Raw genomic sequence first — 18995 nt, forward strand, 5'->3', positions numbered from 1 at the left:
GAATGATTCTGAGTGGCCAACCCAAGAATCTCCATTTGTTATTGACAGAAGAAGCTGCACAAGACATGCCATTTGCAGACCATGTTAAATTGTTCCTTGAAATTATGCTGAGAGTGGAAGATGGAAGAAAATCTCTCAAAAACAGGGTCATCAAACCCATTTTCCCTCAAGGGCCACATACAGCTCCATTTTATTTCAATTGAACCAGAATAATAAAATGAGAGCATAAAAACTAGAAAAAAATAACAACTTCATTTTCCCCTTGTTTTTATTGGATGAAGAGGCAAATATGTTTGGGAAACTGTTTGCATCACCTATGGTTTGTCTATGGTTTACCTATGATAAACCATCTTTCATTTCTTTAAAAAAAAAAAAAAAAGAGCAATTTTAAATCTTTGCTACTCTGCCCTCACACATTTTTTTTTTACCCACTCACCCTCGTAAGGTTTTAACCAAAATCTATTTTGAGGCTACAAACTTTCACTGCAGCCTTTTTTTGGTGCAATCTGCGTTTCAGTTCTGGGTCTTTGTGCTGTGCCTGCTAATGCCACAAAAACTGCATGTGGTGCTGAAAGGGCAATACATTAAGACAATTGTGAAATATACATATGTCGGGATATATTCTCATCTTTAAATGAATGTGACAATATTTATCAGCAGACTAATAACAAAAAACACATTATTGCGTTGCTCAGAACAGACCAATCACAGGCTGTGTTGCTACAATATTCACATTATAACTGTATTATAGTTGTTGCTATTTTAACAATTTATGCTCAGTTACCCATCTTGCACAATCCTTTTTTGTTTCTCCACTCATCATCTGTGTCAACTAACACCCGATATGAAAATGTTCAGATCAAAAGCATGTTTTTGACTCATCAGTATCAGAGGAAAGCATACCAGACTTCCAGTAATTAATTGGATTAAACCCCCTTTTCCTGGTGCACCATTGTCATGTGCAGTTCTCTGCCCAGACACTCATTTCAAGCTCACACACATCCAGGAGGACTTTCAGCTTGAAATTCAGCCTTGAGTATTGCGCTGAAGCACTTTGATGGGACTAAATCTCTACAATTAGGTGGCATTCTAGTTTCTCTCTGTTGCAGCCTTTTCCCCACATCTGCAATCTATTTTCTGCTAAGAATGGTGTGATTGCAGGCCCATGACAAACCAGAGAAGTCTAAATAATTATGATCAGCAGGGCTTGAAATTAACACCCGCTAACTCGCTCGGAGTAGGTGGAAATTTGACAGCGGCAGATAGCACAATTGAACCTGGGTTGTTGTTGGCCGAAGTGTTCTTGGGCTGTTTCTATATAACCACAGAATCTGACCCACTCCATGTGCTTTGTTGTGATACAAAGCACACAAATATATGACAGTTACTTTTCCTTTAGATATATATATATATATATATATATATATATATATATATATATATATATATATATATATATATATATATATATATATATATATATATATATATATAAACCTATTTCGGTGTTTTTCTTTGATAAGCCGGGTACTATCCCTGCATATCATCATGGCTGGCCTGGAGAGATAGGGATTTACATAGTGGGCGTATTGATTTTGTCGCTGTGCAGCTTCAAACATGTTTTGTGTGCCTGTGTTGTGATATATCTGGCATATCCACAATGCACTTCATAGTCTCTAATCAATGCTGAATTGCTCTGGGTTGTTCGGGTCAATAACAACTATAATGGGAGCACAATAGAGGCGAAAACGCCCAACGTGCTGCACTGCAGTCTTCCTAATCAAGGTGAATTCCATCCATCAATCCATCTTCAATGCCTGATTTATCCAACTTAAGGTCAGAGGGGGCTGGAGCCAATCCCAGCTAAGGTGATATTCCTCCACAACAAAAACATCCCAGACACAGAGCAGCACATGCATGTCTTCATTTGTGTGTATGAGTGTTTTGTTGTAGTATGATTTGTAGTACCAGCTCATATTCTGCTTGACACACTCTGTGCAAGGTCATGGCAGATAAGGGATATCCTGGGCCTTTGGGTCCAGTTGTTTATTTCAATAGAACTATACTGGTTACCTTCAATTATTTGTATACTTAAATGTATTATTCAGAATATAAGCAACCCTGTTTAAAAGACTGAAGATGAAATTTTTTTTAAGATCTATTTCTAAGGGGATTAAAAAAAAAAAAAACATGTTTTATTATTGGATCAGTATGTTAATGTCAGTGTTGAGCAATTGCTTGAAAACTGTAAAAGTAGTCATTATACATTATAATTTATAAAATATTTAGCCAATCAATGACACAGTTGTAAAAGAAATGTGTTAAATCTATGTTTTTCTTCCACATTAGCTGTCTGAAAGAGCTCCAAATGATCTTGCATCTTTTGTATTTTGAATATGTAAAAACAGAAAGCAAAAATTGAGGTTTAAAATGAAGAAAGCCAAATGTTTAGAGGGGATTTACTGACGGTACAAAAACAGTGATTGTATTCTGGGTGAATGCAGACAGCTTTCCAGCTGTGATGTTTGCATACCTTTCAAATCGAAAAAGAACAAAGTGCCTTTATAATGTATAATGAACCAATAGCTAATGTCAGCACAATATTTACATAAGACAACTTGCCAAAAGCACAAAAAGCAGTTTTTGTTTTTACCTTGCACGTAGATTTAATTCCTATGTTGTTTATTGGGAACCTATTGTAATACCGATACCGATAGGGCCACCCTCCTTTTTGCAGTAAGAAGGAACACTTGGACTAATTACTGAAACATGGTCACAAGAGAGGGATTTTCCTAAACTCTGCCCCATTTGGTTTTGCTTGATGTTATTTATATTTTACAATTGCTGCTCCTACCGCCCCCCGCCCTCCCTGCTTCTCCTCCTCTGTGTCCCTAAGTGAACCAGTCTGGGAATAATCACAGTGGGCATGCAGGCACAGGCAGTATGCTCACACTGCACACAAATCCGACTTTGCTTTTTTTTTTTTTTTTTCCTGTCATTGGGTGGTCAAAAAATGGAAAACAAAGGGACTCAGTGCAGCAGTAGGGGAAAATTTTTTTAAAATAGCGTTCCACTGTGTTAATGTTCATGGTTACTTTAATCTCTACACCTCCTTTTTGGTAAACAAAAAAAAGAAAAAAAAAGAAAAGAAAATGTATATCGTTCTCTTTTTAATCTCGTTTACACTGACATGTGGAACCACAGGGTTTCTATTCAGTCACATGTTAGCTAGTGCTTGTTGTATCCATCTGCTGTTGTTTGTGAGCTTCATCCCGAGGTAGCATGAGTTGCAGTGGTTTATATTCATCACACCCACTCCTCTTTGTGAGCACGTTTGTGAAATGTGTTCATTTAGTATCAGTATTAAAATGAGATCATCTTTGCAATTCTAGACTCCCAATGCAGATTCATTGGGACACATTTCTTTTGTCATTTTCTTTTCCATTTCATTTATTTGTATTACACACCATCTGCCTCTGGAGGAAAATGAAATAAGGTGTTTCTTCTTCTGACAAAAACACGGTTTATGTGGAGAACAACACACTATGTTTCTATTTCCACTCGAGCAAATATAGTTCTAATAACTACGTCCTATTAGCAAATGGCAAAAGTCGCACTGGAGCAAAAGGTCAGCGATACACAGAGTGGCATCAAAGACCACTGCTGACGAGACGGGACGTGGGGATCACACTCTAATCTACTCTCATTCCCTTTGTCATGTCGGTTCAGTTGCATGTAACCTCATTACAAATTAGATCAGTGGAAGATTAGAAAATAAGCCATTTTTGGAGCTGTCATAAATGTTGCTTTGGAAGGCTCCTGCAAACACCTGTTGTTTGGCATCTTGTGTTTTCTTCTAATTAATATGAAAATCCCCCCCAAAAATGCTTCAAAGTCCTCTTCAATCACACCTCTTCAGCTTGACTTTAATGAATTAAAGGTATCCACATTTATTCATTTGTATTTTATGATTTCTTCCAATTACGTTTTATCTATTTTATCTAATTTAGACACCAAAGCGAAGCTGTCTTGTTTTTTTTTTGTTTTCTTGTTTTTTTAATGTGAACATTTCTTTCATTTGGTTTTGCTTCACTTATTTAATGAAAAACATTCTTAGTGGGTCTTTTAAATGTTTGTTTTGCTCCTTTTTTATTGTCTCATGGTCAGTTTTCTTTTCCTTAATTCTTTTTTTTAATAAATTATCTTTGTTTAGAACTTTGAATATAATGTATGCCCATAAAAATTGCCCGAAAAATTATGTTTCAAAAACTGAATATAGGTTGAAAAGAAATGCATTTACATATTGGAATGGATTTATGATAAATCCCAGATGTAGTTAGTATTTACAGAATAAACCAAAAAAGGAATACTGAAATTACATTTTGCTATGCTTGTTCAATTTTATTACAGTTATTACAGTATTTTCAGCAGTTTTTATTCTCATAATTTTTGCCACTCTTTGAGCTGCTTGAGCCATTTTAGTCATTTAACTACTCAAGGTCCCTTTAATCATTTTAGTCAATTTAGCTATTTTATTTATAACTATTATTCTTCCAATATTATCAGGATAAAATCTGTATAGTTAAAATACAAACATTCCTATTGTAATTACTGCATTTATATGGATGATTTATTTATCTTACATAAAGGTACTGTGTTATTTTAACCCTATATCCTGCTTTTTGGCTTAACTACTACCTCACCTGTTGACCACTAACACTACCATGCTGAGTTAAGATTAAGAATAAGGAAGAAAAATGTTTGATTTGATGCATAAAAAAAAAAAAAAAAAAAGAAGTTGCCACATAAACACAAAATATTTGTGTATATATATAAATGTGATCACTGGTATCACACATCACTACAGTTTACTATTCATTGTGTGTAATCTGTTAAGGCTCTAAGTTTCCTATCTCCTGCAAGGGCATCTGTGATTTCTATTTACAAAGCGTATTAACAAGATACAATAAATCTGTTTTTGCATGTGCATGTTTAGAGTGCACTGACCTTGATGGCATTGGTGGAAATCTGGATCTCATGCAGCTTCCTCATTGTGCCGTCACGGTCGATGAAGTAGGACGAGGCCAGCTGATGAAGAGCTTCCACATTCTGCGTCGCGTTGGCAAGCTTCCTGTCCAGCTTGTTTTTGGCCAGGTACATGGTCAGGGCCTCCTCTCCTACAGGGGGGGAAGAAACAGAGAGATGATCATTTATGCATGAACGCTTCAGAAGTTTTGGGAAGAGAAGAAGAAAAGTCAAGTATCTAAGATTTCAGTTAGAGAAATTATCTTGAAATAAGGTACACTGAAAAAACAATGCAGAACTGGAGTCTACGGAGTACTGAAGATATCTTCTATTTTCTTGAAAGTTGACGAATCCAGGCTCCTCTCAGCTGCCAGTGGAGCTCTTAACATAATAGATAAGTCAGAGGTCTGGATACCAAGGTTAGCAGATTTGGCTTGAGAAACCCGAAGCTCCAGTTTTCCAGGAACTGTCCCCATATTTTCTGATTTGTCCCCAGCTGGCACTATCCCCAGAATTGTCCCTGGACTCATTGCCGATCGGGACAGCATGATTGCAATGAGAGGTCCAGTGATGAGGAATTTTCACCTCAGACAAATTTTTACAGTTTGGAGAACAAATACGTCATGGCCGGATATTTTTTCTTTCTTTCTACCTAAGGCAAGGAGAAGGCAATACAAACGGGCAAAACAATTCAGATTGCAGAGATTTAATAACACCAAGAAAATCGGGAAAATGGAAGTAAGTGCAGGATCTGCTGCAGCTGGTATCACAGTGCCAATTAAGCCACACTCAGGAGGCCTGCATCTGCACTGTGGCATTGTTTGGCATGTTCTTAGAGCACCACCATTTCTCTTTTTTCTTTCTTTTTTGTGATGACTAAAACTACTCATGCATGGTTAGACTAAATTACATACCCTATGTTGTGATACTAACGCAGCCTGAGGACGTGCTAAATGAGTGGTTTCTGTTAAATTACTCTCACATGTTTACACACAGGATTGAGTTTATTTTTCACAATCCTCATCAAATATATATATATATTTTTTTTCGGAGCACACAAAAGCACCTTGATGCCAAAAAGCTGTTGTTTCTTAGATCAACCAGCCCATACAGAAACAAAGAGACACTGACGATTCTCCATCTGATCTAAAGAATTTGATTTGTCTGGTTTGTCTGCCACTGCCCTCAAAACTGAATTCAGCCGAACGACCCTAATGAGTCATTGTTGTTGCTTTTGGTGGTGTCATTCCCGAGATAGCTGACCTGAGTTGCCTTGAAATCGTCACTCATTTGCAGAGGCAAAGACTGAATTTGCATTCGTAATTTGATTTGAAGCTAAAAAAAAATTTGAAAATGCAAAATTAGAATGAGGGCAATTGACTACTGTGAATATGCACATTCTCATGTGAGCGCACACACACACACACACACACACACACACACACACACACACACACACACACACACACACACACACACACAAGTATGGTCCAATGCCTTCTGGGGTCATTGCACTGATTGCATTGCTTATTCCTCACTCAGTCCCAGCCACTATTTGCCGAACCATAACCCTACCCTTAGTGTGTGTTTAAAACATGTGTGAAAGGTGAAAGTTGAATTGAGTATCCATATGTCAGCGTGCAATCAGGTTCAAGACACGTGTGTGTTTTTAGTTGTCTCTTTCAGAGAATAAAACTAAACTCAACCAAAACTACATCTCCCCCAAGGCTCTACCCTTTTGAGATCCACAAGCAGAGCATGGTCATATAACCTGACCGTGCAGATTTTTGTTCCTGCTTGTTAAGGCACATTCGGATACACAGAGCCATTCGCCTGTACCTATGTGTTCACTACATAGGTTACTGTATCCAACTTCTGGATACAGTGGGGCAAAAAAGTATTTAGTCAGCCACCGATTGTGCAAGTTCTCCCACTTAAAATGATGACAGAGGTCTGTAATTTTCATCATAGGTACACTTCAACTGTGAGAGACAGAATGTGAAAAAAAAATCCAGGAATTCACATTGTAGGATTTTTAAGGAATTTATTCGTAAATTATGGTGGAAAATAAGTATTTGGTCAATAACAAAAATTCAACTCAATACTTTGTAATATAACCTTTGTTGGCAATAACAGAGGTCAAACGATTACTATAGGTCTTTACCAGGTTTGCACACACAGTAGCTGGTATTTTGGCCCATTCCTCCATGCAGATCTTCTCGAGAGCAGTGATGTTTTGGGGCTGTCACCGAGCAACACGGACTTTCAACTCCCTCCACAGATTTGCTATGGGGTTGAGGTCTGGAGACTGGCTAGGCCACTCCAGGACTTTCAAATGCTTCTTCCGGAGCCCCTCCTTGGTTGCCCGGCGGTGTGTTTGGGATCATTGTCATGCTGGAAGACCCAGCCACGTTTCATCTTCAATGTTCTCACTGATGGAAGGAGGTTTTGGCTCAAAATCTCACGATACATGGCCCCATTCATTCTTTCCTTAACACGGATCAGTCGTCCTGTCCCCTTAGCAGAAAAACAGCCCCAAAGCATGATGTTTCCACCCCCATGCTTCACAGTAGGTATGGTGTTCTTGGGATGCAACTCAGTATTCTTCTTCCTCCAAACACGACGAGTTGTGTTTATACCAAAAAGTTCTATTTTGGTTTCATCTGACCACATGACATTCTCCCAATCCTCTGCTGGATCATCCATGTGCTCTCTGGCAAACTTCAGACGGGCCTGGACATGCACTGGCTGAAGCAGGGGGACACGTCTGGCACTGCAGGATTTGGTTTCCTGTCGGCGTAGTGTGTTACTGATGGTAACCTTTGTTACTTTGGTCCCAGCTCTCTGCAGGTCATTCACCAGGTCCCCCCGTGTGGTTCTGGGATTTTTGCTCACCGTTCTCATGATCATTTTGACCCCACGGGATGAGATCTTGCGTGGAGCCCCAGATCGAGGGAGATTATCAGTGGTCTTGTATGTCTTCCATTTTCTGATAATTGCTCCCACAGTTGATTTTTTCACACCAAGCTGCTCGCCTATTGTAGATTCACTCTTCCCAGTCTGGTGCAGGTCTACAATCCTTCTCCTGGTGTCCTTCGACAGCTCTTTGGTCTTGGCCATAGTGGAGTTTGGAGTCTGACTGTTCTTAAAGAAGAAGTTACAGGTCTGTGAGAGCCAGAGATCTTTCTTGTTTGAAGTGACCAAATACTTATTTTCCACCATAATTTCCAAATAAATTCTTTAAAAATCCTACAATGTGAATTCCTGGATTTTTTTTTCACATTCTGTCTCTAACAGTTGAAGTGTACCTATGATGAAAATTACAGACCTCTGTCATCATTTTAAGTGGGAGAACTTGCACAATCGGTGGCTGACTAAATACTTTTTTGCCCCACTGTATGTATGGGTACATACCAATTTTAACAGTATCAATGTTAGTTGTTGAGATTAGAAGTTACGGTGGTTATCACCGACTTATTTCTTCTAAGACACGTTTAATTTTCCATGTAACTGCACCATTGGTCCCAGATGGTATGCACTGATATATTTTGATAGTTGAGTTCTTATTATAAGATGCATGGGCACCCAAACAACTTAAAAAAAAAAAAAACTGCAATTTATAATCCAGAAAATATAGTATGTGGACTTAGACCTAGATTTATATTTAATGCAAATACTCATTTGAATGTATTGGACATATGCAAGTATGAAGTGATGTTTACACTCTTTGAAGTGCACATATCTATTTTTGTGTGGTATATAAACCATAAGCTTCAAGAAACAGACATTTATCTTCATGAATGTATATCTCTGCAGAACATTAACAACTGAGAGGTCAGAAATAAAACCGCAAACATCCTCACTTTCATCTTATTTATGTACCCGGTGTGTCAAGATTAAAAAGGCAGGAAGTTTGAATTTAAATGGGCCAATGACCTTTCAGTAAGTGTCTTCACAGGGGGAGGGAACGTGAGCATTCAGATGAGCAAAAGCACCAAATATTTACTGAGCACCAGGCAAACGCTCCGATCAGCATGTCTCATGCTTGTTTGTTGACACACTATAATACTTGAGCTGCTCATTCAATACACATCATATTTCTCCATCTTTTTCTTTCCGAGAAGCAGAAACCGATGCATAAAAAGCAAACACCAATTCATTTCCACAAGCTCACACAAGCTTGCCTTCGAAGATTGCTGTTCAAAATGGCAAAACCATATGCCTGGAAGTCGTTCAAGATTGTGTCACATATGTTCAGGTTTCCAGTGCTGCGAATGGTTGTTTGGCCCTCAGCGAAGCATTGGAATTGGTCACTTAACTTGTGGTGACCGTGACTAGGGGTGGGTAGCAGTCGGGGCCAATGTCTCATGCCTGGTTAGAGTACAAGTATTGAGGGGATGAGGGCCCATTCTCTGACGCTGCCATGCTCTCACTCCCTGAGGGGTTAGCAAAGTTACTTACACACACTTGACTTACACTACTGCACAAGAATAATGGTCCCACATTAAGCCCTTGATCTGCTATTTTTTTTATCTCCATTGTAACTTAGTGCGGCATGCAGGAGGTCTTCGGCACATAAATATTTTGTGGTTATTGCTTTTGGTCAGGCAAAAATCATTACCTCTACAGCTTTAAAAAATTCATTGGTGTGCACCTTTCTGTAAGTAATACACTGTGTTACAATATTACGGGGCACCTAGCTGGCACACTGCCAGAAATAATCAGCTCATGCAGAGTTTATGTGTTTACAGCTGAGAGATATTTAAAAGCAATGTACTGTTTCACCGCAGATCCGCATGACTTTTTGCACGTGTACAGAGATTGACTTAATCAGGTCTTTTTTTTTCATCCTCCCTTTGTGCATGCACGTGGGGGTTGATGATGGTTAGGAGTGTCAGTACTTTTTTTTTTTTCCAAAGAGATGAGGGCCACTTAATGGAAAACATTAAACTACATGCCTTTACAGTATGTATGAAGCAAGATGTTAATGGAGTTTCTTTTCCAGATGGCTCATAAATTCATACACAGAGGGACACACGCAGAGTTTTGGGGAGCTGGGTACATCTTATAGCTTGCTTAATTAATGCTCTGCAGATACACTTCGGGCATGTATATTTTAAACATAAGAAAAATAAAGGCTATCCTTAACACTTTATTGTGTATTTCACAAGTCGCAACCAGCCAGAGTGAAAGCCAACCACTGTGTGAGAGTTTATGGAAACTGCAGAGGATTTCAAAGGTTGATGTCAGAGTAAACTTCTATGTAACTTTTTTGAAAATAAAGGGGATACGCCTTCAAAAATAAAATACATAATATTCCACTCAGCTGCACCTGCATTGTTCCCGATTTACGCAGGAAACATTGGGTAAGCAGGAGTGTTACTTTGAGATAGGCACGCTCTCTGTGTCCCATTATGCTCTGTACATTTCACTGTTTGTGGAGGTTGCCGTTTGCAACAAGAACGACATCCACACAGAAAGGTCCCAGGATAGTAAATGACAGCCGTGTAGACAAGTTTCACTGAGCAGTCTTACACTGCAACCCCAAAAACATAACCATCGTTCTTCACATGAGCTCCAGCCATAGGCTTCAGTGACCACAAGTCATTTCATTAGTACTGCTTGCACATGAGCATACTTCACCGAGAGGGTCCCTGATCCAGTCACAGGTCGTGTAGGTTGTACTTTGGCAAATAAATCTGGTGCAGACATAAAACATACGTGAAATATGCTTTCAGGAGTTTGTCAGTTCAGTTTCAACTGATCTGGAAGTAAATCTCAGAATTTTTTTTTAAGTGGGGAAAAAAAATGACAATAAAGCATCTTTTCTTAGTTTACTGCAACTTTTTTGATCTTGGGGACAATGTTGGTATAATCAAAGTGTTGTGCAACAGCTCCACAATGTATTAGCATTTATTTAGTCTATTACCATTTGTCGTGATAAGTGTGGATTCTGTTGAAATATGTTTGCGTCATCTGTATTTTTGCCCTCCATGCCACTCTATGTGAGACAAGCTTTCCAAAAAAAACCCAACATGTTTATTTGCTGAATTTAATTGGATCTTTCTCCTTTTAGACTTTTGTGAACAATTTCATTTTCTCACCCAATTCAAATGCACCAGACCTCTCTTCACGCACTCAAATGGGATCCACAGTGAAACAGCAGCTCTCTCACTTAAAGTGGAAAAAATGATTTCAAACATATGAAGGAGAGGAAACGACAGATGTGGTAAAATATATTCCTTACGGCTTTAGCAAAATGCAAATCTGTCCTTCACATTTTTTTTTCTTTCTTTTTTTTTTTTTTTTTGTAAAAGCAATAACTTTCTCTAGCGTTTATTTACAGCCCTGGGTGTGCACTGACTGCTTCTGCACGATAAATTCCTGGACACACAGAAAGGTTTGGATTTTACTGTCAATAAACATACTGCACTTTTGTTGTCAGTGGCTGCAGGCAAATCACAGGTGTTAAGCAACTATGTCAAACTGTTTTGATGTGCTTTTCAGTTTCAGCTTGAGAACTGTGTTAAATCGACTCACAGTGGGGATGTCTTTTGTTCAAAAGTCTGAGATGTATTGCCTCCGTACCGGCTTCAAGTCTCCCACGCGTTGCGTCTACCCAGGTTGAAGTGGGGTCGTATGCTATACTTCAAAATATACATCCCCTTGATGCCTCTTTTTAAAACATTCACGGATGCCAGAAACTCAGCTCCGGGTGGTAGACGGGTAAAATGTTAAGACAGCAAAATAGCTGCAGGTAATTGATAATTATTTTCCCAAATGTTTCCAAAAAGTCACTGCCAGCCAGTGTTCAAAGGAAGCCGGAGAAAGTGTTGCTCCCTTAAATGCTTGTTAGAATAGAGCTTCCCCTGTCTGGCACTATATTTACACCCATTTAGTGACCCTACAGGGGTTTTAAAGTAATACAAATGTATTTGTGTATGAATCACAGACGATCATTCTAAGGAAAGATAGAAGGTCACTGGATGACTGCTTCTGGGACTGACTATGTTACAAAACAAGATTCCTTCAGTAAGGAGTGCCTGGGCTGGTTCAATTATATAAAATGCCATAGATAGTATGTATTAAATGTTCTCGAAAAGAAATGACTTGCACATGCTTAGTAAAGCTTCATAATAATAGCATGTCTGTGTGTGGCGACTCATTCTTACCGTACTTTAATTTCAAAAGTAATTTTTTTCGTCTATCTTGCAATAATTTTTTTTTTTCGTCTTCTGCAAATCATGTCAAAATGCATTTTCAGAATAAGACAATTGACAACAATGACAAAAAAAGTGGAGCGATTGTGAAGGGACCCGTGTAATGTGTAATGATTCCATGAGATGACTGTACAGGTCCCACAACATACACTTCGTTTGCTTTATCTTATACAATTGCTCAGGAGAAAAAGAAACACACACAAGACTGGAAGAACACTGAGGGCTTTTCAGCTTTAGGGTAGGCAACAATACCCCAGAGTGAAAAACATCAACTAAGCAACCATAAACTGTTTAAATATTCATATTTTAATATGAAGCTCCTTCTTGGTTTTAAGCCACCTTGTTTCACCTGGCAAACGTTTGTTGTACGAATGAATAAATAAACAGTCACACTTTATTTATGTGGCTGAAAAGTAATAATGTGCCTAACTAAAGGCTTTAGTTTTGAAGTGCTTAGTTTGAGGGGCTTTAGTTTAAAAGCCCCTGGTGTAACCCGACTGAATGGACAGGGACCATATTTCTTTTAGAAAAGTGAGGAAAAAAAATCGACTGTCAAGATGAGAAAAAATGAGGAAAGTCTGAAGTGTTCTAAAAAAAATAAAAAAGTTAGATTTTTCCATGAATTATGATTTACAAGAAGTGAGGGATTGAGAGTTACGGTGACCAACAAACAATACATAAGATGAAAACATAGTGTAACTGTTAATAAGCCAGTTTTTGTCAACTTTTCAGTGTTGCTTTGTTGAATCAGGCAGATCAATGTCAATCTGCAGTCATATTTATATATCATATACTATATAATCATATAGTTTTAAGACAGAAAAAAAAACAGGTTCCCGTCAGTCCAGTAAAAGACTTCTGCAAAGACTGATTTCTTGTATACTCACTTCAGTCTCCTCAGGGATACCCTAATGCGACTCACATCAGAGACAAAAAAACTGAATTTGGCTCACATGATGGAAGACCCGTGTAGTTTCTGGGTCAAGAAAGAATTGAGAAATGAGGAAGGATCACTCTTCAGCCGTCTTTGACCAATCCTGGGCCATAACTGTAACTCAAACCAAAATGTATTAAGCTTCCTAAAAGCAGGCATACTTTGTCTTTTAATATGCTTTTTTCTAATCATGTATTATGTTTGTCCTTAAAACCTCACTTCCACCCGGAGTGTCAAAACTTGAGCCAATAACATCTAACATGGTAAAGTCAAATCAAGTCTTCCTGTCCATTTCAGTGTCACTCACTGAGCCCAGCTGGCATAAACACACTTACACTTATAGCCAATTTAGAATAGCTCACTAAACTATACCTGCATATCAGTGGGAAACAGACTTAAATGAAACACTGGAAAAACGGTTATATAGATGATGTGTTTCACAACCATAGACCCATCAAAAACTCAAATAAACATTATGTGAGCAATTTCGCTGAAAAGATTTGCAAGTAAATGTTTTTGTACATCTATTAATACATACTTTATTGCCATTGGTTCTTATTTTGTTCAGATTGTGGACATAAGGGTTGGCTTGACCCCAATAAATTGTAATTTTTTTTAGTGGGCCATTCTGAAGATTCGACATGGCTGACCTAAATGAATTGTTGTGGGAAATTTAATAAAATTACATAAAATAAGCATCAAGATAGAAGTTAAACAGATTATCGGTCTTTTTGGATCATTCAAAAGAAATTCTAAGAAACATCAGGTCTGACAGCTCGTGGTGTGGTACTAGAACATAAGCTGCCTTTCAAAACCAGCAGAAAAAAGATGGAATGAGCAGAAAAAAAACATTAAATGAACAAATGAATAGCACATGCTTGGCGACATAATGACGGTAATGCATTGTGGCCATTTTTATTCACTTCAGAGGAGGGGCCTCTAATGGGGCTCTTCACACTTGACCACTCAACTTTAAGTTGCCTGGGAGAAGGAGAATTCAGTTCTTTCCTCTCAAGTGTATAATGACTCATGAGACTCCAATGTGTAGGTGGCTAAAGAGAGAATTAGCCTCTTCTTCTTACTTTATCGCCGGCCTCGCATACACGTTTATTGGTTCATATAACTGTGTTCTTTAATGGCCAATTCCAAGGCCCGAGATAAGAGTGCACTGACCCCGAGCTTGAAAGAAAGGGCCTCAAGGTTGAATATAACAGGTGATAACTGAGAAGCAGAGGAGTTGAGCCAGAGGTTAAATTCAAAGAGGGAGAGAAAAACACATACGGCGATGCAATGCAATGAGATTAAAAAGGATGCTGTGGTTGAAAATGATACCGTGATAATATCAGTGACAGGCCCCTCCACCCACCCACCTCCAGCCATTGGCCAATTTTAGCCATCTGGTGCATCTGGGGCACTGCCATACTTCCTAAACACACTTAATTACATTTTACCGGCATATGATGTTTCAACCCGATATTGTATTTCCAATTTCCAAAATAGGTGTCACATCGTAAATCACCTGACAAAGCGGTTTATACAATATAATTTTTGTTTTACCCTTCACACCTGATATCCCTCTACAGTTTTGTTAAATTAATAAAGCCTAAGTGGACGGCAATATTCTGACACGATATGAAGCTGCAACGAGAGCCTTAGTCCTGCTTTGGCTTAAGCTTTAGTTATTCACACAAAAAACTTTTTTTTTTGTACTAAGCATCTCCACAGATGTTGTTTGATCTGTGTCTGCAAACTTCCCCATAGAGACACGTCTGCACTCCATCAGTACTATTAGTTCTCCTTAAATAATTACTGTGTAGTACAGTTAAACAGGCATACCTAGTTAGACATGGCATACCGATAATCAACCCTTTTTTTCCCTTTTCCTCAGTTTTACTCTGAGTAGATGAAAAAAAAAGAACAAAGTAGTGAAGAGTATCTTGATGTTTCTCAAAGGCATTCGATTTCCAGATTACAAAGCTACAAACACCATTTTAAACAACTGGAGCAACTACTTGGCACTGTTTCATGCATACAATTATATAATACAGGGTCTGACTAACAGAGTGGATTATCTTACTAATTATATCTTTAAAATGCAATTGGCAGAGTAATCACAGCAAGCTGCCTTCATGCATCCCTCAGAGGTTGAGATAAGATAAGAGATACTGGGGAAAAGCTATTTATATAAAGAGTTGGACAGGACGGGGGCGCAAGTTTTATTTTAGAAAAGCGCATTACACATATTGAAAGTATCCATTGGAGGAATTGTTGCTGCATTGCACAGTCTGCCTTTTGTAACTTGCTTCAATGTAAAGTTGCTTAAAGTAAAGTAAAAACTTAGCTCTAGTATAGTCTAACCTTAAACATAATAAATAAATAACAATAATAAAATAATACTTAGGATAGCTGAAGGAGAACAAAAATACAAGTAAAGAAATTCATTTTAAACCCAAAGAAACTGCATTTAATTTTGTACCGTTTTCACATAAATGAATATGAAATGTCTGATTTTCTATGTTAAAAGTTTTCTAAATGATTAACATTTCTCAGTGAACCTCTGTAAAAGATGTCAACGGGCTACTACCCTACAAAATTATTATCGTATCTATGTATGTGCACAATATACCTAAACGAAAAGCATTGTGTATATGTTTGACAACTGTATAACGCTTTGCTCAAGCAGTTTCCAGAGTTTCTTTTTTATTTATTACCCCCCCCCCCCCCCCCCCCCCCCCCCCCCCCACCATTAAAATCATCAAATAGGTTAAATGACTGGAAGTATATTAGTTGATAGAGCAAGGGTCCAAAACATGCCAGCAGCAGCACATATCTCGAATAGTGGAACAATTTAACCATGTATCAAATGCTTTTTACAGTATTATTGGTCGTATTTAAAAAAAAAAAAAACTAAAAAAAAACTGTGAGGAATTGCAGAAGTTACAAATATGGCCGCTTTGTCAGTGAGGGCTTACATTGAATTTGCACAAAGAGAGACAGGTGCTAATTGTGTCAGTAATGAAACTTTTAGTGTTGTTAGTGATATTTCAGCAATGCTGTTTGATCTTTTGTTCATGCAAAAGGAGGTGAAACAGAGTTATTCGACGCAAGTCTGATGGAATTGTGTTATCACATTTGGTCTATCCTTGCATGTTTAAAAAAAGCTGACTCGTACGTCTATTCACAAGATGTTCTGCGCATTTGAAGGTGAACTTGCTGGAGGCGGTAAGCAAGGCTGCGTCAAAACTTGTTGCTTGAGGTCAGTGCACATTCAACTGAACCTGAACATCGGGTGTGCTTTCAGTCCTTCATTGTGCTTCTGGGAGCATGTGCGTCGAGATTTTTGACTGAGACCTTTTATAAAAATGAACAATTGTAACTGTACTGGTTGTGTAATGTCTCACCAATAGAATAAACGATGGTTAGTTTATGATAAGTATGTCTATGGTGTAACTCGAGCGTGAATGTTTTAGTGAGTTTTCCTTCTTCACGTTTTGTTTTGTTTCGTTTCGTCTTCCTGTTGTTTTATCTCCTGGCAATTAATTTCTTTTTTAACTTTATCACAAGTATAATCTTTGCTTTTAGATACCAGCTTGTAATTTGTTATAGGAGAATATTATGAATTCACTCAGTGCAATATGTTTAGCAGACACAATTTAGCTTAAAATAGTAAATTGTAATAATGTTTTTTGTGGCGTTAATGAGTTTTGTTTCCCTTTTGACTTATCGAAAGCTTCCCAAAAGACATCATTGGGATACGATGTGGTGACTCTGGATATCTCTATCCTGGCGGAAAATCCACTTAAGCCACAAAAGATGGAATACCTCTGCAGCAGAGAGCCCACTGTTCACTCAATAGAGGATTGACTATTGAGCAAATCGAACTGAAGACCACTAAGAAATCCACCTGGTATCCTTTTCCTTCATATATAACTTAAATATTTCACCGGGAGTAAGTATTTTCAAATGTTTATATCACCGTCGTTGACAAAGAAAACTGCTTCAGAAAACTTGATTTATTTGGCTTCATTCATAAGAAAAAATTGAATAAATAAAATCTGAGTATCTGTGTTTGTCTTTCCTCTTGTGATACTGCTGCAGTTTAGTTTTCTTTTAAACCTCCTGGAGAACAAGTAAGCCTCAGACTGCTTTGCTGACCTGAGCTGACATTGTTACATGCAGACAGATGAATAATCCAGGACAACACGGTGTTGCAAAGTCACAGTATAACAACACAAGGTCATTAAATTGTTGCAGTTATCCGAACACACAAAACAATAGCAGTGGCCTTTTAACCATTTATTGGACAGGGTGCTCTTTAATCAGATTGTATCTCTATAGAATTGTCCAAAAGTGAGGGATTAGATATATTTTTTTTGTCTCTTTAACAAGATAACAATTTCCAATAACTGGCAGTTATTCAATATCCCCGTGTGTATTTGTTGAAGCTGAGAAGCTGTGGTTATAAATGTGGGAATCTCCTTTGTGACTCCAAAAATCCTGGGGGCACTGTAATCACTGCTATTTGATATCTTAAAACTTTCTCGATACCTTAAACAGTATAGGAGTTATGTTTATTTTGATGTATGCAGAATCCCGCAGTGCCAACAATACATTAGTAAAAGAGTAAAAATATTTGCACTATGTTGCACTAATAATGCAATATTACTTCTCCAATGACTTCCTACAACAACCCAGACATGTGTGTGAGGTTAAGTTTGGACTTTGATCCGTAGGTGTGATTGTAAGCGGGTGTGATGAATTGGGACCCTGTTCAGGGGGGGTTACCTGAATTCCATTCGATGTTATCTGGAGTTGGTCACTAATGACAGCCAAGTTGAAAAAAAGTGTGTTTCAACTATTCAAACAAAATTCACAATGAGCAACCACACACTGATTTCAGATTAGATAGAGTATGGAGAGCAGGAGTCAACAACCTACGTCCGTGGAGTCATCTCTTTGGCCCCATCTGTAGTAGCTCCCTGAAACTTTTAGTAAGTTTAATCAGAATAAACATTTTTATCTTCCTTGTACATTGGAAAAGAAAATGCCATTGCCACTGCTCAGGTTCGTTTAAGCTAACAACGGTTGGAAAGTGTTGGGATTGGTGTGATAACGGCAAATTGTGTATATAGCATGAACAATGGTATTGTCTGTTGCCCCCCCCCCCCACAAGTAATAGAAAGTCCACAGTTCTAAAAGGTTAAATATATTTTGCAGCTCCAGGGAAGTTTTATTTAGTAGAAAGTGGCAAAAACTTTTTGTCAGAAAGGTTGCAGAATGACGAGCTATTGCAGCGCTTTCACCTAAAAAAAATTTGATCTAAAAAGAAATGCACTCATCCTCATCTATATTGTGATGTTTTGTGAGAAAACTGTGCAAAACAAACAAAACAAAAATCAACAAGATGATATCCATGCGTGGAAGAATGCAAATGAGTTTGAGGAAAGTTTGCTTACCTCCCAGGGTGGCGGAGATGAGAATGTGGGTTCCATATTTTCTAATGATAGTGTCGATGAACTGCTGTGTGGTGGGTCTGCGGCCCAGCAAGCGAACGCTGCGCTGGAACTCAGGCATGAGTGGCACCGGGTTGCGGATGAGGTCCCGTCTCTCGATCGCAGTGTTTCTCACCTTCCAACGTGCAAATTCCCTGACAAGAGGAAAAAAAAAAAAAACAACAACTGCTCACACCCAAATGACTTCCATACATCACACCAACAGGTACAACGGTGATAATTACAATGAAGTTGTGCATTGATAATAGAGATTTCATTAACACGCGCATTCATGGGGAAACTATCGGCATCGTGTGGTGCGCA

The 18995-nt window shown here is 38.2% G+C and overlaps 1 protein-coding gene across 1 annotated transcript in view; it reads right to left on the reverse strand.

The window, feature by feature from the left end:
- brinp1 (bone morphogenetic protein/retinoic acid inducible neural-specific 1) overlaps nt 1-18995 on the reverse strand; it is a 126402-nt gene that overhangs the window by 51065 nt on the left and 56342 nt on the right. Inside the window, exons 3-4 of the mRNA XM_080477685.1 lie at nt 18636-18826; nt 5008-5177 (exon numbers count right to left, since the gene is read on the reverse strand). Coding sequence (XP_080333811.1) covers nt 5008-5177; nt 18636-18826 — 361 coding nt within the window. The remainder of the gene's footprint in view (nt 1-5007; nt 5178-18635; nt 18827-18995) is intronic.

The sequence above is a fragment of the Lipophrys pholis genome (genome assembly GCF_963383615.2).
Source record: "Lipophrys pholis genome assembly, chromosome: 12".
In the NCBI taxonomy this organism is placed as follows: Eukaryota; Metazoa; Chordata; class Actinopteri; order Blenniiformes; family Blenniidae; genus Lipophrys; species Lipophrys pholis.